Source organism: Phalacrocorax carbo, chromosome 15 (assembly GCF_963921805.1).
Source record: "Phalacrocorax carbo chromosome 15, bPhaCar2.1, whole genome shotgun sequence".
Lineage (NCBI taxonomy): Eukaryota > Metazoa > Chordata > Aves > Suliformes > Phalacrocoracidae > Phalacrocorax > Phalacrocorax carbo.
In genome coordinates this window covers 885,232-909,159 of record NC_087527.1, presented here as the reverse complement: position 1 = coordinate 909,159, position 23,928 = coordinate 885,232, and the positions used below count along the sequence as shown (strand labels likewise).

General features: G+C 37.7%; 2 protein-coding genes across 3 annotated transcripts in view; one reads left to right on the top strand and one right to left on the bottom strand.

Annotated features, from left to right (window-relative positions):
- GNAZ (G protein subunit alpha z) overlaps positions 1-12,998 on the top strand; it is an 83,127-nt gene extending 70,129 nt beyond the window's left edge. Inside the window, exon 3 of the mRNA XM_064465966.1 lies at positions 10,907-12,998. Within this exon, the coding sequence (XP_064322036.1) occupies positions 10,907-11,251 (345 nt within the window). The 3' untranslated portion in view covers positions 11,252-12,998. The remainder of the gene's footprint in view (positions 1-10,906) is intronic.
- Positions 1-23,928, bottom strand: part of RSPH14 (radial spoke head 14 homolog) — a 115,147-nt gene that overhangs the window by 91,060 nt on the left and 159 nt on the right. Inside the window, exons 1-4 of one of the 2 annotated variants that reach the window (XM_064465967.1) lie at positions 23,632-23,927; positions 22,953-23,397; positions 21,089-21,191; positions 20,776-20,894 (exon numbers count right to left, since the gene is read on the bottom strand). In XM_064465967.1, coding sequence (XP_064322037.1) covers positions 20,776-20,894; positions 21,089-21,191; positions 22,953-23,151 — 421 coding nt within the window. In that variant the 5' untranslated portion in view covers positions 23,152-23,397; positions 23,632-23,927. Of the gene's footprint in view, positions 1-20,775; positions 20,895-21,088; positions 21,192-22,952; positions 23,398-23,631; position 23,928 lie in introns of those variants that run through there. The other variant, XM_064465968.1, reaches the window with a different exon arrangement.

Here is a 23,928-nt window from a genome sequence, read left to right as displayed (position 1 = left end):
ATTATTTGGTGATGGGATAATGAGTTTGTCTGCTTGTAAAATAAGTTAAGCTGCTAAGTGACTTAAGAACACTCTTAATGAATTCAATGGGACTTACCCTTCTATATCACCCCCTCTAATTTTGACATTTTAGGATTCCTGACATTTTCTAGAAAAACTCTGGGATCCTAGGATTGGAAAGAAAGGGTTTGAAAAGGCAAAACAATTCTGTCTAGTCAAACCCCTATTGATTACTCCGTCCCTTCTGGGACATGCAAAGGCTAGAAACAGGTCTGTACAGGACAACACAGGTAGAGCGTTTTATCCCAGTTTAATCCTACCTCAGTGAGGTTCTTAATTTCTTTATTTGAAAGACACAGAGAGTGAATTGGATTAAGTTCTTTTTACTTCTCTCCAACAGATAGTTTCTTCTTTTGGATTTTTAGATGAAAGCAACTGTTTTTTGTAACTCATTAAATTATCACCACCTTTCCCCATGTAGACCCGCAGCCACCTGATCCTATGCATTCTTGTAGGAGTCTTCTTTCTTTGAGCAAAAGATAAATTGTGCAGTAGTCTTTTTCTTTTTGAATCAAATCTCTCTCATCCAGCACTCAAACAGGACTACCTAACTGCTAGACAGGAAGGACCTCTCAAGTAGCACTCAATCTAGGCTTTTTTAGAAGAAAAAAAGGATCTCTTTATATTTATCCAGGCTATCTCTTGCTTTCTGAATAATCTTTTTTTTTTTCTGCAAAATTCTTCTTCCTTCCCTTCTGCCTTCCATTATATATTTATTCAAACATAGTTTGAATTCCTGAACTGCTTTGACGTTGACTGTCTTGGGCAATGGTATTTCTTTCAATTTATTTTGTCAACTATCATTATTTCAGAACGGATTCAAATTTTTTTTTTTTTTTGTAGAGTAACCTTATGGAAAAAACGATGTTTATATCCAATGGATTCAATTACCTCTTTACCTCACCACCCGTTCTTCAAATACTTTAGCTTCACCTGTTTTATTTAGAAGGTCTTTAGTTGTGGATCTCTAAACAACACACATGAAACAGAAAGAAAAGATTTGTGCCATTTTGTGGAATAGCTCATAGCTACCAGCATATGCTAAATGCCAGCCACTATCACAAAGAAAAGCCTCAACAGGGAAATAGCAACAGCTTCCACTCATTCTTCCAAGATTTGCTGACATATAAAGAATTTCCTTCTTTTCTGGAAGGAAACGTAACCATTCCTGCACCAGTTTTATTCATCATTGTTTATGGTTTACACAAGGTAAATTTTACTTAGTTTAGTTAAGGTTTTCACAGTCCCCATAATCTCTTCATAATTTTTCATTTTTAAGTTCAAAGCTCTCCCAACTGCAGCCAGAAAGCTTTATTGTAAAGCTGTGAGGAAATATTACATTCCAGTTTGGCTCCATTTACCAAGTGTTTTTCCTAATTACTTGCTATCTGGATAACAGGGTCTTCCCTTTTGAAAACTCGTGAGTTGTTCTGGAACTCTTTGCTGCTAAGCACACCTTTACTGTTCCAGAGGATGGCCAGGGATTTTTGTATGTTTGCAAATTACTGGAAGAACAGAAGCAGCCATCTGTTCCTTAGCAAGTTCTTTCCCTTAAGCAACCAATTCCTTGTTCTCTTGCTCAGAGAATTTGCAATTAGCCCCCAACAAGGCGTTATCTTGCTTATACCCCAGCTTATGTATAATTATGAAATTACAGCAGCCCATTTTTTCTAACCACCTGGCTAGCTACCCCTCTCAGGATTCCTGAACTAGAAAAGACACTGCAGAGAAGAAAAATGCCTTTTCCTACTTTTATTTTTCCTCCATGTTAATAGAAAAGTTTTATAACTCCTTTGGGAGTTGTTAAATAATTTTTTCTTTTTTTTTTTTTTTATACTAAGCCATAACCCTCTCGAGTTCACTTCCCCTATAATATGTACATTAGTTTTACAACATTCATGAAACCAGAAACAAGCCTGTTGTGTTAGGATAGGAATATATGAGTGGATGCCTCATATATCTTTAGGCTCAGTTTCAGTGTCAGCCTTCTTCTTAGAGCGGTGGACATACCACTTCTAATTTAAGATTTTCAGATATATCAGGATGTCATCTGGCTATAAAAAAATGAGAGCCATATCATGCATTGCCGTTTCAAATGGAATTGATGCACTGCACAAATCATAAGCCACCACTTAAAATTTATAAAGGCCTTGTCTTGGCACGTATACTATTTTCTCTTAGGTTTGGATTTACTTGTTTGTCATTTACTTCCACATGGAAAGTGAGATTGAACACTATGTGTTTCATGTCTCCATGTTAACACGTAAAAAAATTTTTCAGAATAACTTCAATTAGTTTTCTGTTCTTCATATGGAAGTAGGTACTGCCTGTTTCTCTTTCCCTAAAGTTTACATAATTATATGGATGATGACTTACTGTTATTTGAAGACTTGGTTTTTTCCTTTCTGCTACATTTCCTCATTGTTCAGTGATACATTTTCCTACTTTTACTATTATAGTTAAATTGTGAAATGGCTTTCGGGGGTTCATTTCCCAAGTTATATCATGCATTTATATCATGCAGCCGTAGTCTTGCACTGGTGTAATATAGCCTGCATCTTTGTTGGAAGTGATTCCTGATGACCTTATTTGCATTTTAGCTAAGAGAAATTTTATTTAGTTTAGTTAAGGTTTTTATGACTTTATAATATTGGTGTGTATTTGATTATATTACACTGAAGAAGAAATTTCGTAGGTGTCAGCTACAACAGTTTACTAATTCTTTCTTTACATCACCAAGTTTACATTAATTTAAAACTGTCAGTCCTCTTGCATACATGTTCATTACATTTCACAATTTATGGAAGAGTTTTAACTCTCTGATTTTGTCCTTGGACTACAGACTCCAGCTGAGGATTTGGTAGTAGAAGGGACAGTATTATGATTCACTACCAAATACAGTAATAAACACAAACCTCTTAAAATGCAATATGCTGTTGGCATGAATGTTCTGAGAGTTGGCCAAAAACCTGTATTAGCTCTAAAACACTTTCTTTTGAGAAAATTAGCAGCAAAAGCATTTCAACTGAGCTAAAAATTTGCGTGGTTTTATTATCAGCTACAAATTCAGGGAAGGAAAGAAAAGCATGATTATTTGGATATGGACCTATGATGATTCTAGGGGATTATATGTTGTGTCAGGATTTGCATTGTGAAAATAAAAAGTAAACCCCTAAACAGATTTTTAAAGCCACTATTTTACATCTATAAATCTGTCTGTATATAAAGTAGGCTCAAAAGTCAGATGACCCCACCTTTACAAAGGAAAAGTAAACAACCCCCCCCCAATACAGGGACTATATAATTTTGCTTATATTTCAGTATGCCTTAAGAGGCTTGTGAGTTAGATTTCAACATGGCTACGTCCTACTGCTGTGGCAGTGGCAGCCATCATGGTGTGCCCTGGTGCTCCTGGGGCTTTTGAAATGACCAGAAGCTGCCAAAGGTCCACAGCTGTAATCTGTAAACACAGGATTACTCACTAAGATAACTAAATCATGGAACTCTGAGAACAGAGGATGCGACTCTGACCAAGTCAATCCTTAGCAAATGAAATTGAATAGAAACACAAATAAAAATAGCGAAGTACAAGAGGTTACTTGAAAAGCTTAGGTAAAAAAGTCTGCTCATATTTCAGCAACTATGCATGTTTAAGGGGTAATTTTTTCAGGATACTGTTCTAGTGTAACAATAATGATCAATTCTGTTGCAGATTTCCTTTGAAGTAGTAATAAAACTTATTTTCATTCTCTAATAAAACCAAATTAAAAGTAAGTTTTAAATAAATTATATTTTCATATGACTTTTCATGTAATAAACAGTGGATGATTCTTCTCTCTTCATCTCACCAGTTGAAATGTGGAGTGACTCCAGTGAAGTCAAGGGAGATACACTAGACACAACTGATACAAATTTCAGGAGAATTAGGCCCAAAATACTGTTACTTCTACTAAAAGTCAAAATCATCCTCTCACCTCCACTTTCCACGCAGGAAAGCTGGCTAGAATACTTCACAGTCAAACATAGACAAAAATACTGAGACTCTAGATTATTTTCATCCCCTCTGAACACAAGCCAGACAAATGGAACACACAGGTATTTGCAAATAATCTTGTAAACAAATATATTCTCTTTCTGGTATACCCAATCCTTCTGTTCACTTACTCTGGACTACTGAGGTGTCTGATGATGTACACAGAAGGTTTTTAGAAACCTGAAATATTGCATATAGAAAGGAGTGCAATACCTGCAGAATAATCTATATGGGAAATGCAGCTAATACAGTAAATTCATTCCAGGTTAACATTAGAAGGAAACAAAGGAATCAATTGTTGCAGAAGAATAAGTGGGAATGTCAGAAATTACCAAAGCGTCACAGTGGTTATAGAATCACTATCCAAAGTAAATAAACATCCAGAGTCAGTAAACATCCAGTGTACTGTCCCTGTTGGCACTATGAGAACACTGCCACTACATGCTACAGCACACAGGTATATATTATTTGATATACATTGCAATTCCACAGAGAATTCTGTGCATCATCTCTGATGCCTTATTTTCACTGCTTTCTGTTATTAAATTATGAAAAAAGAAAACATGGACTCTCTACAAGGACAGACAAATAAAGGAGATGTCAAAGTCTACTCTAGACCACCCAGCCAGGAGGATAACACTGATGAGTTTTTCTTTAAGGAACTAAGGTATGCCTCTAAGTCCTCCACCCTTTTCCTTATGAGGGACTTCAACTTGTCAGATATCTACTGGGAATACCACACAGCTGGGACAAACAGGTACAGAAGATTCCTAAACCATCTGGACGATAACTTCTTTGTACAGGTACTAAGGGAACTGACCAGGAAAGGTGCCTGCCTTAATTTGTTGCTTATTAACAGAGAGGGCCTTGTGGATGAAGTGGCGTTTGGTGGCTGCCTTGGCCACAGTGACCATGAAGCAATCAAGTTTAAAATCTATGGTGACAGGAGGAAAACTGCCAGAAAGATCTCAACTCTGGACATGAGGAGAGCAGAATTCAGGTTGCTCAGGGAACTGCTTAGTAAGGTCCCCTGGGAAAAAGCTTTTGAAGGTGCTGGGGTCTATCAGTGCTGGTCACTTTTTAAGTACCACCTCCTAAAAGCGCAGGAGCAGGCAATCCCAAAGTGTAGGAGGTCAAGCAGGCGAGGCAGAAGGCTGGGTTGGCTGAGCAGGGTTCTTCTAGAAATAATAAGAAAACAGAAAGAATACGGCCAGTGGAAGCAAGGTCAGGTGACATGGGAGGACTATAGGGATGCTCTTCGCTACTGCAGGGAGGAAATACGTGCGGCCAAAGCTCAATTAGAGTTGAAGCTGGCCAGTACTGTGAAGGACAATAAGAAGGTCTTTTTAAAACACGTTAGTGGCAAAAGGCAGGCCACAAATAACACTGACCCGTTGCTTGATAAGAATGGTCACTTCACAAACAGGCACATAGACAGGGTAGAGACATTTAATGCTTTCTTTGCCTTAGTCTTCAACACTGATGGTGCACTCCGAGTCCCCCAGAGCCCTGGGCTAGAGAGCCATGCCTGTGGGAATGATAAAATCCTAATCAACACCGAACTACTGCAGGACTTGCTGCTCCAGCTGAATCCCTCTAAGTTGATGGGGCCTGATGAGATTCACCCAAGGGTACTTAAAGAGCTGGCTGATGTCCAAGCGAGACCTCTCTCAATGATTTTTCAACACTCCTGGGAATCTGGAGAGCTCCCAGTTGACTGGAAGCTGGCAAACGTTGTTCCAGTCTTCAAGAAGGGCAACAGGGATGACCCCAGTAACTACAGGCCTGTCAGTCTCACTTCTGTGCCTGGCAAAATTGTGGAGAAGATTATTCTGGGAGTTACTGCAAAACACCTGAAAGACAACGCAGTCATCGGTCCCAGCCAGCACGGGCTCACGAGGGGAAGGTCCTGCTTTACAAACTCGATTTCTTTCTATGACAAGGTTACCCATGAGCTGACCAAGGAAAGCCAGTCGATGTGATCTTCTTGGATTTCAGTAAAGCTTTCGGTACTGTCTCCCACAGTCTCCTCCTGCCCAGAATGTCCAGCACACAGCTGGATAAACACGTACTGCAATGGGTGAGCAAGTGGCTGATGGGTCGGGCTCAAATGGGGTTATACTGGCCAGTCACTAGCAGGATTCTGCAGGGGTCCATCTTGGGGCCAGTACTCTTTAATCTCTTCATAAATGACTTGGATGCAGGACTGGAAGGAATACTAATTAAGTTTGCTGATGATACAAAATTGGGAGGAGCTGTTGACACTCTCGAGGGCAGAGAGGCCCTGAGAGGGATCTGGACAGACTGGAGAGCTGGGCAATCACTGACTTTATGGAGTTTAACAAGGGCAAGTGCTGGATTTTGCACCTGGGGCACGGCAACCCTGGACATACATATAGACTGGGCAGTGAGAGGCTGGGGAGCAGCTTCGCAGAGAGGGACCTGGGAGTTCTGGTCGCTGGCAAGTTGAACATGAGCCAACAGTGTGCTCTGGGGGGCATCAAGCCCTGCATCGCAGCCGGGCGAGGGAGGGGATTGGCCTGCTCTGCTCCGTGCTGGGGTGGCCTCACCTCAACTGCTGTGGGCAGTTCTGGGTGCCACAGGACATTAAAGGATATAAAGCTACTGGAGAGTGTCCAGAGGAGGGCCAGAAAGTTGGTGAAGGGTTTAGAGGGGGAACCGTATGAGGAGTACCTAAAGTCACTTGGTTTGTTCCGTCTGGAGCAGAGGAGGCCGAGGGCAGCCCTCATCGTGGTCTGCAGCTTCCTCACGAGGGGAGGAGGAGGGGCAGGCGCTGATCTCTTCTCTCTGGTGACCAACACCAGGCCCCGAGGGAATGGCAGGGAGATGTGCCAGGGGAGGGTTAGGCTGGGCATTAGGAAAAGGTTCTTCCCCCAGAGGGTGGTGGAGCCGTGGAACAGGTTCCCCAGGGAGACGTCACGGCACCAGCCTGGTGATATTCCAGAAGCACTTGGACAAGGCCCTCAGAGACACAGTGTGAATTTGGGGTTGCCCTGTGCAGGGACAGGAGTTGGACTCAATGATCCTTGTGGGTCCCTCCCAGCTCAGGACATGATTCTATGATTCTGTGATTCTATGTTTCTATACATGCACTTGACCAATATATGTCACATAATGTGTTTATACAGAGTACCGAGCATAGAAGTCCATCATAAAGAAAATATCTTTTTCTTTCAGTTGGGAAAAATGGTAGTATTTTATATCCGGTGTAAATGCAAGAAGTCAAATGTACTTTTATTTTTTGTTACAAAAGGTATTTCTGGAAACAAGTTGCATTGCTATGGAATCAGATACGTCTAACAGCAGCTTCCAGAAGTAATGGCAGGATCTGGGCATATATAACAGGACATAGGCAGATGCAGGATAAAAAGTTGTTAAACAGACCACACCAAACTGTCCTATGGGCTCAGATGTGTCTGTCAGTCACCAATTGAATGGTCTCATGTAAAAAAAATTTAAGACTGCTTCTGTGCTTTGATGCATCAGCTAAAACATTTTCAAGAAAATAATCTGCATCAGAATCTACTAATTAGTACTTTTGATTAATGTATTATTGTTTGTTGAAAGATCAGTCAACAGGTGGGAATGGAGAGGTTCTGTGAAAAAGACTTTAAGAAGAGTTTAAAAATACATTGGGAATGACCTACAGTACATATGATCCTTTGAGGAACCTTACAGTCTTCTGTTTCTGCCAATCCAAACCACTTTTGACTATACTAAAACTATTAGGCTTGAGTTGATTCCAGGCTTTCTTCAGGAAAGTACACTTCTTTGGAAAAAATATAAGTTCTGTATAAATTGATTCATTATACCTTTTGGAAGCACTGGAAAATCAGGTATCAGTAATCTCCAGGAGTTTTACCAGACATTTTCAGTATTATTTTTCTCTTATTTAAATAAAAAACACCAAACCTCTTGCTTTGAGATGGCAAGGCATGCCACTATATAAAAAGTTTACAAACGGAAAGTTGCTCTTCCTTTGATGACTGCTCTGAAGTCACTAAATTAATGATCTGTACATATTGTGAAACTATCCACTGTGTGACTGTGATACAAAGTGAGGCCAAAGAAAACAGACTGGGAGGATTTGGATCTGTATCCTGATATGTCATTAATGATGCCTGTCATTTACAATAACCCTGCCTTCCATCATGCCCTATGGTGATCGATAATGCCTAATCTTAATTATGTTTGCTATATGTACTAAGCTGAAGAAATTATATTAAATCTTATGCAATCTCATGATCTGAGAATACTGAAAGATATACTCTAAACAGAACAGGATTAATTTTCTTAATTTAGTAGGACAGTATTGCAAATTCACTTTGTCTGAAAGGAAAAAAATGATGAAAGATATATTGAGTTAAAAAACCCAGATTCTGCAAATACATGAAACGGCAATCCAAACAGTTTTTATGCAGCTTTTGTAGAGATCAGTTTAAAGAATAATCATCTGAATATATGCATCCCTTTATGGAAACCTAACACTGAAAAATTTTCCATAAATATTTAGCTTGTTTATTTTTTTTAAAGGAAGTTAAGATTATCATCTATACTGCTGCATATGAAAAGCTTTCTTCATATTTTATCTGTGGTTTATCAGCAAGCAGACTTTACAGAGCTGACTGTACAAGGATTCTTTGCATCTTGTGACCGGGGTACAATAAATCTTGTTGTTATCTCAAAACAGAGAGAAGGACTGTTGAAGATAAAGCAGGAATGAACCATGATTCCTCACAACAATGTTTTCAGCAGTATAAAGCCTAAACAAAAAAAAAATGCAAGAAGGAACCATAGCTAATTTTTAGCTGTAGGCTAAATATTAACTGTAGGCCTGTCATTTGGGTAAGAGCTAAAAGCTTTACAGAAATGTTTCCCATACAGAATCAACCCACCTGGACATCTGAGTAGGAATACTGAATTTCAAGCTGTGATTAACATCACATTAGTTTGGCTACTTGAAATGATTTTGAGAGCTATGCATTGGATCAGTTCTAAATGAAAGAGATGGTGTTCTGAGATTTTAAAGATGCTCAAAAATTGCAAAATTTGTTTTGGGGTGTCTGAAGAGGATTTGATGGGAATGATGGAAGAGCATAACTCAGGCTTTGGAATCTGATATGAAACTGGCCCATGAAGGTCAAAACAGCAAACAACATTATGACCAAGGTGAAAAATTAGTTGATGTTTATTTTCAAGAAGATAAGAACTGGCACACAGCTAAAAGACTCTTCTGATTAAAATAAAAAAAAAATCAAAGAAATTAAACAGACACTACTGCAAGAATTCCAATTTTCAGTTTACATTACCTCTGTCTCAGAGCCTATGAAATCTTCAGAATCAATATAAATTCCAGGTTTTTTTAAATGTGCTTTGTTTTGTGAATACTTCTTCTACACTTTTTCCTAACACATTTGCTGTACAGAAAAAAATTTATTTCAAATTTTCAGTAATATATTCTTTTCCTATTTTCCTACTGTTCAGCAGTACATGAACACCGATGAACTGAGACAGAATAAAGGTCCACTTATTAACGAATTATAGTTTTATTAATAGAAGTGATTCCTGGGTGTTGAAAAAGATTGGAATGAAACCTTATTGCTTCATTGTAAAATGGTATGCTTATCAACATTCTCTAAATATGAATAGGATGCTTTGGTTAAAAGAGATGTTTTCCTTTAAACAGGAACTATGAATGCATAACTTAAAGATGTTTCATGTTAGACAAATATCTGACTAAAGTTAGTCAGGTAGTGATAATGCTGATGTGCCAATGAAACCTAACAGAACTAAAGATCTAAGTTGTAACACACTGGAGAACATTGACCTTAGCAAAAATGCCTGATTAAGATATTTTTTGTACTTTTGACAATACTTGAGTGATATTTATTTTAATCATGTAGAATATTTTATATTCAAAACATTATATTTGTTTACACCTATTTATATGTGTAAACTGACCAATAAACAGCCTTCGAGAGGACTTGGTACCATGGACAGCTCCGTCTGCATCATAAGCATGTCGCAGCAGGAAAATTCAAGACGGCTGTTGATTTCTAACAGACATTTCTGCTTTCATTTTATAGCAGGATTGGATTGTCATTTCCAAATATGTAATTGTGGTGCTCAGCCTAAATTGTTCATAAATGGAGTTTTCCTACTCAGGGCAGCAGACAGAAAGATGTTAAACACGTCTGGCTAAAGTCAGCTTTCACCTACAAATACACAAGTTGTCCCACCACAGTAGCATGTGGTTCCTGTGTATTCTTTCAAGCTTACCATTATACAATGGGCAAGGAAAGAATTCTGAGTATGTATGGTGTGCTAAACTACATATCTCATGATGCAATGTTATAACTGTGTTGTGGTAGTTCTGTCTTTTTTTAAAACTTTAACAGCGGAATGTTTCTGTAGTGTGAAATCCTTAGAAATTACTCATCCCTTTTATTTGAGGAATTTGTTTATAGTTCTAACCTAAGTTTGAACACAACCATGTTTTCCCAAGTTGCACCTATTGTTTCTAGATCTTCAGTTTTAGACTTTCCTCCATAGTTGCCAAATATTTTAAAAAATGAAGGAAGAGGTAGTCTACAGTGAAATGTAAAGTATCAAAATAAGTGAACTAAGATCCCTAAAATTTCATGGTCAGGTAAGATGGACAGTCACCAAATAAAACAAAAGTTGTTTCTAAAAGCGGATTTTGCTCATTGATAGACATAACAATGTATTTTTTGTGCTTTCCACAGTTATACTGAAACACTCTTGTTGACCCTGTGGCTCCCTCTCTTACAGAGTCGAATGGCAGAAAGTTTGCGTCTCTTTGATTCCATCTGCAACAACAATTGGTTTATCAACACTTCCCTCATTCTTTTTTTGAATAAGAAAGATCTGCTGGCAGAAAAAATACGACGCATCCCCTTAACAGTCTGCTTTCCTGAATACAAAGGCCAAAACACTTACGAGGAAGCAGCAGTCTACATCCAACGCCAGTTTGAGGACTTGAATCGCAACAAGGAGACCAAGGAGATCTACTCGCACTTCACCTGCGCCACTGATACCAGTAACATCCAATTTGTCTTTGATGCAGTGACAGATGTCATCATTCAGAACAATCTCAAATATATTGGCCTCTGCTAAGAATCCTTGGGCTTAACCTGTTTTCCTGAAGTGATAAAAAAGGGGCTAACCACTTCCACTTCTAGTGGAAAAAAATGGAGTAATGTTTAGTAGCCCAAGGAGAGAAAAGGGGAAATCTGATGTATGTACACAGTTCCTCTTATGCCCCCTTAACCCACTACATCACTTTTCACAAATAAATGTTCTGGAGAGTGAAAACCTCCCCTCCAAAAAAACCACACACACCCCCCCTCTCCCAGTGAAAACCCCCCCAACAACTAAAAAAACCCAAACAAAAACAAAAAAAAAAGATTGAGGCCTAACTCTGTGGAGATGTTCTCACCACAGTCACTGCACTTTTATTCCATTTGTTTCATTCAATTTCCTGCAGTGGGAGTGTAATCATGTTCTATGTAAGAAACAATTCTTCATCCACTTGTCCTATAATTTTACCGCTATGAAGATATAAAGCTGGTGAGTGACAGATGAACTTGTTTGCAGGGTGTGGGGCAGAATGGTTGTGTTGGGGACGAAAGCTAGTTCAAACCAGAAGCTACAGAACAGGAGAGTTCAAGTAAAATACTACTTAAAGTTGTAGAGAATGGGCATGCACCCACAATACTGGTACACACAGCCAAACAGTTTATCTGCATACATCATGTATGCACATGCATAAGACTCACAGCATATACTATGTACACACTTCTGCTTTACTTTACTGTTTATCATGGACACCTTGCCTGTTAAAGGAATTGTTGGTGCGCAACTGTTCTGTGATTTCCAAACTGACTAGCAGCTCTTTCTGCTCTTTAAGGCTTCAAATATGCAGCAAAACTACATGAAATGAATCTATGAATAGGCCAAATTAAGGTCAGTGTTTCTTCTACTGCTAAGGAGTTTTATACATCAAAATAGTCTTCTTTTACATCTTTTTTTGCCAAATCTTGTGGTGTTTCACAAAAAAAACCAACAAACTATATTTAAGAAGTAGGTTAGTGTTCCTTTTTTTAATGCAGGTAAAAAAATAAATCACAAGGCAATTTTTTAAATTATTGTTGTAGTGTCTGGATTGCTGAATGTGAAAGTTGACAACGGACAATTCTGTTCCACTGCTCCAAATACATTCTGGGAATTGTAATATTGTAACAGATTTCCCAAGAAACAGGAGCCATGGAGATTGTGTAGTATATAGCCTCCAAAGTCTTTTTTTGTTGGTTTTTTTTTTTCATTTTAAAAATGTGATGTACTATTAGAAGGTTAAAGATGAGCGATATGAACAATAACTAAATGTCTTGATATTTCAATTTAATAATTTAAATTATTTGCCGTTTAGTGAAGTTAAGGAAACTGAAGAGATGCATTCCTCAGCTCCAGGTTTCATCTCATAAAGAAACACTACTGGTTGGAGTAACATTCCGGCAAAAGTTTGAATGCATAAGAAGGTCTGTGGGACTATACTGGAAAATCTCAAATGGATCATATAGACCTAAGTATTTGGTCAGTTGATTCTTTCCCCTGCCATAGAAAAGACTTCTTTAAGACTTCAGTGTAAAGTTGGTGTGTAAATATATGTTTGATAATTGTAAAGCACATACGTACACAGAGACACAGACACACATGCACACTGGAAAACAACCTTCTACTTTTGTTCCCCCTATGTACTATGATTAGTGCAAGAAATCTCAGCCAAGGGCTCTAAGAAATTTAAAACAAAATGGTTAATAACATCAACATTTAAATTGTCCACTTAAAAAAATAAATAATTCAAATGATGCTGAACATGTCTGTGGTGTGTTCATTAATAAGTGTTATGACAGTTACTTAACTGGATAATGTTTGTGATATTTTCTTTCCTTTATGACAGGCTGCTAAGTTTTGTTTATTTGCTCCAGATCTTTTTCCTCTGTTTATTCAACGACATTCAGCAATTTCAATCTTAAGCAATTACATTGGAGCAACTCAGTAAGATTTAAGGGATGTGATCCCATTTAATGTCTTTACAAATTCTGAATGGATGTTATTGTTATATTTTTAGGGGAGATGGTTAGTAACAATTTTAGGAGAGAAGTTATAGATCAAGATCGATAGGAAATACCAGAAAAGAAAATTCCATGGTTACTGCAAGATACATAAGAAGCCTACCTGCATATTGTCTTACACAGCAGGTACTTTGCACGGCTATCTATGCTTGAAATACATGTCTAGGTATAAGCACATACATAAAGTTTTGAATAGTGCCTGAAGTTGGTATCCTAAAACTGTATTTAAAGATTGAAAAAAAAAACTGAAAAATATGTTCACAGTTTTGTACTGAGCTTTCAACAGGTCTCCAAAAATCAATACGAAATTCTGCCTGGCTCATGCTTGTGAAAAATAAGGCTTTAAGGAAAATCTAAATATTTTTTAAAAGTGGCCATATAAGGCGGTCTATCAGCATAAGTCTTATTGATGTTTTTTTTCAAAATTCCATCCATTCACACTATAACAAGGTTCTTCCAGAACATCCTCTAAGTGAAATATTTTTAAAAATCTGGAGGTACATTAAGAAAAGGTGCAACACCTGTACAAAGAGCATCAACTCATTAAAATCACTTGTTAGAGGATGCTAGATAAATAATAGCCCTGGAGTTTGAACAGAATTTGACTTAGAACCCTTCACCTATTAATCATTTCTGAGACCAGCTGAAAATATTTAATAGTGCTTGGATAGTTTCATTGCTTTGTTTCCTTCTCAGCATTTCTACAAAATGGATCAAAAAGTCCTAATCTTTCTTAGCTTATGTTTAAGAATCCTTTTGACCTGTTTGAGAATCTCTACATTCAAGTTAGGATTTTTCTAAGTGACCTGGAGACTTAACCTAATGATGTGCTGGGACTGCCAAAAGAACTACAATACTCTTGAAGGTAGTGGTTCAAGTGATAATTATTTTTGACCTTGCCAGAGAATGCAACCAAAACCAAAAATATTCTCTGAGGCTCAAGTCATGGGTTAAGACTTTCAAAAAACTCTTCAGTCTATACGTAATTACTAATGAACAAAAATCTATTTAATTTTGAATGAGGTATTTTATCCCTGTACTGAAGACACATGGCCCCTTTAAGCATGCCCTGTCAACTGTTACACCTGAAGGATAGAGGCAAAAGAGCCAATAAGGCTGTGCCTTGAAGGTGTAAAAGGTTTATCATACCACCCAGGGAGTATTTAGGTCCTACTTATAATGAGAAGATACTGTTGCCTGCTTGTGATATTTGCAGTCAAGCTGCTTGACTTGGTGAGTTTACTAAAAGCTATATATGGTAATTGCTAATACAGTCTATAGAGCCAGTACAGGACCCTCTAAACTTTACCATTAAAGTGCTGCCATTTACTTGAGAAATTGCACAGTTATTTCTAGTCTAAATTGCTTTCTAGAGTGTAATACCCTATTATTAGCCCGTTGAATTGTGAAAAAGGTGTAAAATGAGTCAGGGATTCTTCTTCCAATGAATGGACTATTAGATGATATAGCTCCTTCAGCTCTAGCTTTCATGGTACTGTGGCCATTTCAGACTAGCGAAAGAAGTGACAAGAAAACATTGGCATTCATTAGAGCATAGCTTCAAGGTAAGAAAGCTGGGTAGGAAAACTGAATCCGGAAGTAAAGTCAATTATGAGGGTAGGAGATGTTTTATATCAGAAAATAAATCTTTATTCAACTAACAAGTTCCTTCCAACAAAAGTATTACAGGTGACCTGCAAATGAAGTTGAGAACCTAGGATATTTTAACAAAGGCCTAAGGGTATTTCCTAAAGAAAAGGAGTTAGTTACATTTCTCACTGAATGAAGACATTCTTGGGAAGGAGAAAAGAAACTGAAGCACTGCCATGTGTTCCTACTTAGCTTAAGAAAAGCATAGGCATGGGGAGGAATAAAGTAGTAAAAAATTAAGTGATCCGTTCACATAATCATGTTCTCTAAATGGCAATTTCTTGCTATTAACTCCCTAATCATTTAATTACTATTATGTTTTTCATCTTAGTATTCTGAGTAATTCATGGTTACTCTGTTTTCTATCTGAAGATGTTAAAATAAATTCTGTTTTACACAAAAGTAAAGTAATTGTATTTTCTGATTGTATAAGAAAACCGAGGCACAGGGAAGTAAAACTAAAAAGTCTGGGCCAAAGATAGGTGCTGATATTAAAACCCTTGACTCTTAGTTGTCCACCTGGATAAATAATGCAATTAATTTTGCATCTATTTTCTCAGTTCTCAAGTTTATCAGTGATGCAGCACAATGCCACCTGAAAGAACTGCATTAATACAACTGGGATTTCATTTCACCTGGGCAACAATAACGTTCACAGAAGAGATGTTCCATCTGCTGCAATAAGAATGCCATCTGTCCTTTTATCATTTGCAGTCCATACAGCAAAGCAAGTTTCAAAGGGAGAAAGTCCTTATCCACAGATCTGATATTGGTTATGATTCTCCAAGGGTGGAATAGTGGAGCCACGGAGGGTCAGTAAAGTAGGAGAAATATTACCTCTTGAACTCTTCCCAAACAGAGGTTCTGGCAAGCTTAAAAATCCATTGCCCCATCCAATCCTTCTCAATCTTTGTCTAAAAGGATTAAGTAACCATAAAAGACAGGATAGATAATGGGTAAGAACTATTAAACTTTTCCAGTATTAGCCATATCCTAGTGAAAGATTTTTTTTCCTAGAACTGTTTTTGCAGTTGTTATTGTCCAGGTAATTTGTCACTGCATAACACTCTTTCACTAACATCATTAAGGATTGTGTGTCAACTGTTTTCATAGAGAGTGGAAGTTCTGCTACTTTTCCAATGTTCTTAATTTTCTCCAGCTGCTGGTTCTTCTGTCTTTTTTTATCCTCTATTGAATACATATATCTGTCTAATTTTTGTCTGTCTCTGGCCATTAATTCTTGACACTGAGTTGTTGCTTCTTCTGGACACGTTACTCCTCAGTGTTCTCCCAATCCTTGTGGATTTTACCACCTTTTGGTTTTTAATGATCCACTGTTCCTGGAGGATACTGGTATACATCCTTAAATTCAGGACTCAAAAATAATCTGTGAGTGGATTTGCTTAAAATAACCACATTTTCCTAACTTACTCCTTTTTGGAGAAAGACCAGGTGGCCTGGCATAGAGCTAACTGGAGTCACTGGCCACTTCCCATGTAACAAAACCAACTACACTTCATGCCAACTGCATGTACAGCTTCTGTTTCTTTTTGTCCAGTGTGGAACATACTGCTTTATTGGCCCTGTAAATTGCCTTGCCTCTAGAAATCATCAGAAATCTAGCTGTGGAATGCTATATTAGTTGCTGACTTCCTCCAGCTGATACAAGATACTTATTATCAGGATGTGAGGTGTAGAAGTATATGCAGAAAGGAAGACAGGCAGTTTCTTGGCTAGCTGAAGGAGGTTGAATTACCAGGCAGAGACTATTTCTGTACCTGTAATATGTCAAATGAATTATGTCAGGCCTTGTGACTTACTACCTGTTGGAAAATATTTGCTGTTCTCCCTGATAATTCCCCAAATTGTCTCATAGCAAAGAAAACAGTTTTAGCACCTTTCTGGTTTTTTCTAAGTAGTCATCTGTATGTGAGTCCATTCCACAGTAACAATTCTGCTCAAGGAGTTATCTTCCAACCCTTAAATAAAGGCATGTATATTTATATACACATGCTATATTTTTATCTAAATAAAAAGAGTACATGGCTCAGAAAAAACATGCTTTCACAGGCAACATGCTAGCTCAGCTTCTACACCACTGATCTTACAGACTGCACATACCTGACAGGCTGAGGATTGTAGGGTTTTTTTTCTATTCCTGTCCCCCCAAACTGTCGAAGGACATTATATGGAAATCTGGTCTGTAGAAAGCTATGCAAAATTAACTTAACCTAGTCAAGGACTTCTATCCTGAACAGGTCTTGGAGGCTTTTCATAGCACTAACCTTGACAGAGCAAATGGTCAAAATCTGGCATCATTTCATGCTGAAGAAATTAAGTTTTGGAAGAGAATTTAATCTACAAAGGTATGACTCAAGCAAGCTATAAAGAGACTGCTAGACACATCATGCTATCTGAGAAATTTGAGTAGAGGATCAGAAGATAAAGATTAAATTCTGCTTGCTTCACAGATGTAAACAGTTCTACATTCATTTTTAATTTCTTATAAATAGAAGAGAGGGGGAGAAATAGGGAAAAAGTCAGCCTACATGCATACAGAGCACGATCACTGCAAATAGATTAGGATTATACTAAATACTAAGAATTAATGAATGGGAAAAAAATTATTTCGAACAGACATATCAGGTTTCTAATAAAGTAATTCTCCTTACTTATGTTTAAAAGAATTGCAGTGAAGGCACTGATGCACAGAATTTACCAAATAACTAATTTTACAATTATTTAAATGTCTTCTACTACTAAATTACCATTTTCAGCTTTTTGGAGACACAACTCCAGAACCATTCCCCAAAACAAGTCTCGATGTTAAGTTGGGACTGTAACATGATTTGGAAACTGGTCTTTGTCTGGCAGAGGCTCCTGCTCACTTCAGAGCTGCTGTGAATCCTTTGCCTTCAATCAAAGGCAAGGTTTCGAGGAGAGAAACTGCTGCAGCTGTCTCTCAGCTTTTCCTGAGTTCTCAGCTCAGCAGGGGTTGAATAATCCTTCCACTCCAGGAGGACACTTGATTTCTCCTTGTATAACCCAATCTCACATTTCCTGTTTATCACCAAACTGGTTTTACAGTTGTGACAGTTCCTACCAGTAGCTTCTGACCTAAGATGATAGATATATTCAGATGCCCACAGGGATAAAGCTGTAACAATGAGAGCAGACCTAAGTGGCAGTATGGTGTGCCATTACGTAGCCTCTGGCTCAGGCAATGTATTTTGATTTATGTGGAATTCTTAACAAGCAACGTTTTATGTTGTAGCACCATCAAGAGCTAGCATTGCTTACTGCTACAGTAAGTCTCTAAATAGAAATGACAGTTCTAATAAAATGCTTTCTATATAACCCTTGTTTTTAGCCCCTGCTATTTAGAAAGTGTCTAAGTGCAAGCACTGGGAAAAAAAAACAATCCCTCACTTCTTCTCAGGGCCACATGGATAGCTTTTTTTAAACTGTGTTTTTCCCCCTACAACTTCTATTCATCATCCAGTGATTGTTTTCTGCTTACGTAGCTAACTTTCCAACTTACTTAGTAAATGCTTTGAGTTTTGGGAGATAGAACCTAAAAGCAGGCAGGTGTTTACATGTAACATGAGTTGTAGTTTACATCTGTAAGTCTCAAATTCACATCTAAAATGGTATGTGGAGCAGCCACCAAACCCTGAGGCAGTTTCCCTGTTTAAACTTAAAATTTCCAGTCAACTTAAGTTGTGCATTGTGCATGCATCTGAAAACTCCCATCAGCAAAAGAAGACAAGTGGTAAGCTCCTGCATTAGCCTACCAGAAAGCCACATCTGAAGGACAGAGTTAATAAAGTTCAGTACAGTAGGGACTGAAGAGCAAGGCTTATTACTGAATTATGCAGTTCCAAAAGGGCTAAGGCAGCAGCCTTAGCCAGTGTGGATGAATGGTTAATGGCCAATAGTGATCTGCAAAACTTTGGCAGCATTTATTTACTTCTGTTTTCTTCTCCCATAAGTTTCTATTATGACCCACAGGATGGTATCTATCTGTCTACACAGGTAAGGGAAAGAATTCTTTAAAGGCAGTCAGAGGGGTAAAGCAAGTATATTTCTCTCATTTGACTTGAAAAAATCTGTGAAATGGCTAGTGAAATTAAATTAGCAGAAAATTTGGTTTTCTAGAGTGATGTTCACAAATTTATTTAGCCCACCATATTAATACCTTTCAGTTATTTAGGGCTTCAAGAAGGGTTGCAAGCATGTTAAAAAAAAATAAATCTTTACTTTTCAAATTAATTTACGCTCATTTACGCTTTAAGTGTTCATTTAATTATTTTTTAAGCACCAGTAATATAACAGAATTCCTCAGACAAGATATTTTCCCATGAATTTAAACAATATGGCTTTTTAACTGATAATTTCTATTTACTGAAATTTTAATTTTAAAATTCTAATTTTCATCAACGGGAAGAGTAAAGTTTAAGACTAATGTTCAGACTAGGAAACTATTGAAAGTACAATCATAGAATCTCAAAATAAAAGTAACAAACCAGTATAAAGTCCCTTAGTGTGTAAGATTTAGAAAACTATAAATATACATAAAATATAAAGCAAGAAAGCACGTAAAAGATGCAATGACCTATTCTTCTAGCAAGTCAAAGACAAATTCTCAGCTTGGATTCCTCTAGACTGAAGCATTTAAAAGCCAGATGCTTGACTCTGATGTAATCAGCCCAGCTTCTCTTTATCTCACTGGAGATAAATGGGCATCAGCGGAGCAGACCTCATCTCGTACTAAACTAAGCACCTATGATATGTCAGACCTTTTGCCCCTGGAGATACTGATTTTACTCCTGCTGTACAGGGAGTGTAGGATGACTAGCTCAATTTGACATCTGAAGTTAGGTGTCATTTGTCATGTTTTTAACTTCATATCTTACCAAGTCCATCTAACAGTTTTACCTAAGGGCAAACAATATTTGAACGAAATGCCAGAGAAAGCAAACTTCACTGCTCCTTGCATCACCCCCGGGTTTGGATTTTTTTTTTTAAATCCACCAACTGAAAGCAATGTCAAAGCATACATTTAAGAAACAGTGCCTATGAGCCTATTTTCACACTTTAATAGATAATCTGTGGAATACATAGCGCAACGGATGGTGCCTCTACTTGCTCATTCGTCATCTCCTACACCAGTGATTGCAAGGAGTGGGGAAGGCATGAAACAAATTTCACAAGATTTGTATCCCCTAACACCAGAAAAACTTTCTACAAACCCTGTGTGCTATGAAATCATGCACCATGATGAACAGCTGATCATTTTAGACAGAAACAGGCAAAGTGAATTTTTGATGCAAGATTCCGCAATATGAATTCAAGTGTGCAGTTCATACAACCTGTATCTTGAGCAGGTAGCCTTTATTTGCATAAGACCTAAGCAAATTAACAGGTCTAGCAGGATCAGACCTCCCAAAACATAGAGAGGACTATTCACAGATATATTATGTTGACACAGAGAATTTCACTTGTTATCTATATAAAGCATTTTCTGTATTTTGGCTGGGTATTCTCACTATTATTACAAATTTGCAAATTTTTAGACATGCAAAAGCAGCTCTAGAAAACATCGTTGCCTCCACCAATAAAAAAGATGACAGTCATACCTTTTAAAGTTTTCTGATAGAACCCAAAGAATAAATTCTCATAGGAAAACTAAATTAAGATTAGCAAAAATAGGAAAGATACTCTTTTAAAATATGATTTTTAAGGAAAAATTAATAAAATAAATCTCTATTTTTAGTGGATATTACATAGGGAATCAGGCAAATTCACCTATCTGCTTTGCCTATTTGAATACTTAACTACTGAAAAAATCCCTACCTTCAGGTAATTTTGCCATCATTTCAAAAATCTGATGTGTGTTCTTCCGACAGATATCTACTGGATCATCCAAGAGCTCAGTGAGGGCAGAAATTACTCCATTTTGGATCAACCCTTGCCTACAAACAACATCGGAGGACAGATTTAACTAAGCATAATAAAACTCATATATTTGCAAGATGCTTAATCTTACCTAAATACTCCATTTTCTTTGCACCTATCCTGCCAAAACTTAGAAAATCAGTTCTTATTTCTCACTGAAACGCCTTTATTGCTTCCCATACCATTCAGTAAACTCTGGAATTACACCTACCTGCCAACATTATGCTTAGCCATTATATAGAGGATTTGTGTTGTTTTTTGTCGGACAGTACTGTCAGGATGTAGCAGCAAAGTCTTCAGGTTATCCAAGAACCCTATGAGACACAACAGTTCATTTTAACATTTCTGAACTCCAACATTACTTTAAAACAGCAATACTTATTTTTGTCTGGCAATTTGAAGTGCAAACCATCAGAATTTTCATCTTGTCCAGATGGTGAAACTCTCATTGTCATATTTCAAGTAGGGAAGAAACTTCCAAGTTTCAAGGCCTACTGCCACAAATTCCATGCTACAAACAAGCTGCTGACTTCCATATCAAGTTAAATCCTATTCTTGCAAATATATATGAAGTGACATAACTCTAAAAATAACTCATGTCAGTGGAGCTATTGACAGTTTTAGAAAAGCATGTGTTTGCAGGATTGACACCTACATTTTTTTAAACTTCTTTTAGGTGTAGCATGAGCTATGTAAAAAGACATAGCACTGCTTTTCACATGTGGAAATAAATTTGGTGAGCCATTAATGATTATGTGTATACACACGTAACACTGACCAAAAAACCCTAAACAATCTCACATTGCTTCAGCAGTTACTGTCAATCAAATGATAACTTACTAAGTTTTGAACATGATTATTGGTATCTCTTATGAGGAAAAAAATAAGAAGGAAGTAAATGGAGTAAAAAAATCAGTGGCAAACCGAAGGAATTCTTCAGTGTTAAATAATGAGCTATGTAGATACACAACAGACTGCTAAAAATTGTGAAGATAAGTGTGTACCATTTGGGGTTTTTTTCCCAAAATCCAAATTAGGGTTCTTCCAAGTGCTGGGATAAAAGCTTTTGAAAATAGTGGTGGCCAGATAGAACCATGATGAGTATGATAAATGTGGTTGTATTTTCTTGTATCTTAATTTCCTATGAAGTTCCAGGGTTTCTTTTTGTTACAGGCTCATTCTGCAATCACTGAAATGCTTCTGAGAAGGAGTTCTGCATAAAAAGCTCCGATATTTTGCCTCTCCAGTTCCATCTGGATGTGCCATGCTACCCACTGTTGAAGGAATCAATGGCAAGACACAACTTCACAGATTTTGCAAACAAACTTGTAAATCTTCTTTATATATTATTTTATTAAGAGGTTCATCAGTGGTTTTTGCCTGTTTTTATTATTTTATTTTCGTCTTATTACGGGAGCTGAGATATAAGTATTTTGAGCTCCTCAGGCATAAAAAATACAGGAAGGTACCACTGCCATATGTCATACATGGTAGAAAATGTCTAATGAAGGAAGGAAAAAAGGGATTTTCCTTTTTTTCCTGCTCTAGGATAACTAAACCTTTTTCTTTTCTCCTTTCTAAATAAAATATATTTCCTAGTTTCATGTTATTAGAAATTCATAAATTCACTGTTTTTCTGAAAGGTTCATGGATAACAGGATTAGAGAAGATTCCAGGCAAATGAAATTTAACTAAGGGGTGGGGGAGTATGTTTCTAAGTTTGGACTAATTAAACTTTTGGTTTTATTAGCCTGTTAGAAATTATCTAAAATTCAGAAGAAGACAAAAAAAAAAAGATTCTGTACTACTTTTGTATGTAGGGGTTGATAAAATCTGTAGTAAGCCATTGATAAATCCTGAAGTGAGGATACTCTTAAAATAACTGCCATATATATGGCATTATAATATTCTTTACCTTTTTAAGGTAAAACAAGTAGAGATTAAAACAAAAAAATCTTCACAGCCACATTGTGTCATCAAAGATATTGCAAGGGACAAGCAGCGCAGAAAAATAAGGTGGGTTTGTGTGTGTGTCCCCCTCCCCCTGTCAAAGCTTATCACAACAGATCACTTACCTATTTCTGTTGCCTGGTAGACATTTTGTGGGTCATGGACCAGGTCGCAGAGTGCCATCAATGCCCGCTGCTGAGTCAGCAGCTCAGGAGACTGTAACTCCTCACTCAGTTTAGGAAGGGCTCTCTTTCCAAATGCAATAGAGGCTTTTGTGGGATCTATATTGGGGGGGAGGTTGGCTGAGATACGAGCATGTGCCATCCCAAATTTTCCTGGGAAGGATTCTCCCTTATCCCTAAAATGACTGTATCTGGTGACTGGACAGATAATGTACCAAAAAGACAAATACTGAGTTTAAGCAGTGCTCTGTGTCCCAGAAGAGCTATTTTAGCACGCATTCATTGTTAGGAAGCTATGAAAGGAGAGGCTGGAATGGTTCATGGTAATCAGCGTCAATGTCTGTTCATCAGCTGAGTTGTCTTATCTGGTTTAATTCTCTACTGAACACTGGAAAAAAAAAAGAGAGAGGGAAAGTTTAAAATTGGCAAGGAGAGGGAGGGAACGGTTTTCACAGGGTTAAAGTCAAGTAGGCCAATGTCCCAAACCAGAGAAGGGGCTCGAAATATTAAAGCAAAAGCAATGAAACCTCAAGTTTTCAAAAAAGCATTGTTTTAAAAGGGGTCTAGTTTAAACCCGCCCTCAGAATTCGCTAACGTTTGAAAGGATCGGTGAATGGCTGACCTTCCCCTCTCCTCAGTAAGGAACGCGGCTCAGGTGACAGAAGCATACAACCTCCAGTACTGAAAACGGCTCAAGACAAAAAATGGCTGCAGTTAAAACAACTTCTAAACAACCGCACTTCTCTCTTCAAAACAAAAGAAACAGACTGCGCCCTCAAAGGCGCCCTGCCTCAGGAACGGGCCGCCGCCTCGGCCCGTCCCCGCTTCCCGCCCGCAGCTCCCGCCCGCTACGCCACCGCCCTTCGCGCCGCGTGCGCTGGTTGCCACAGCAACCGGCTCTTTGCGTACGCCCCGCTCC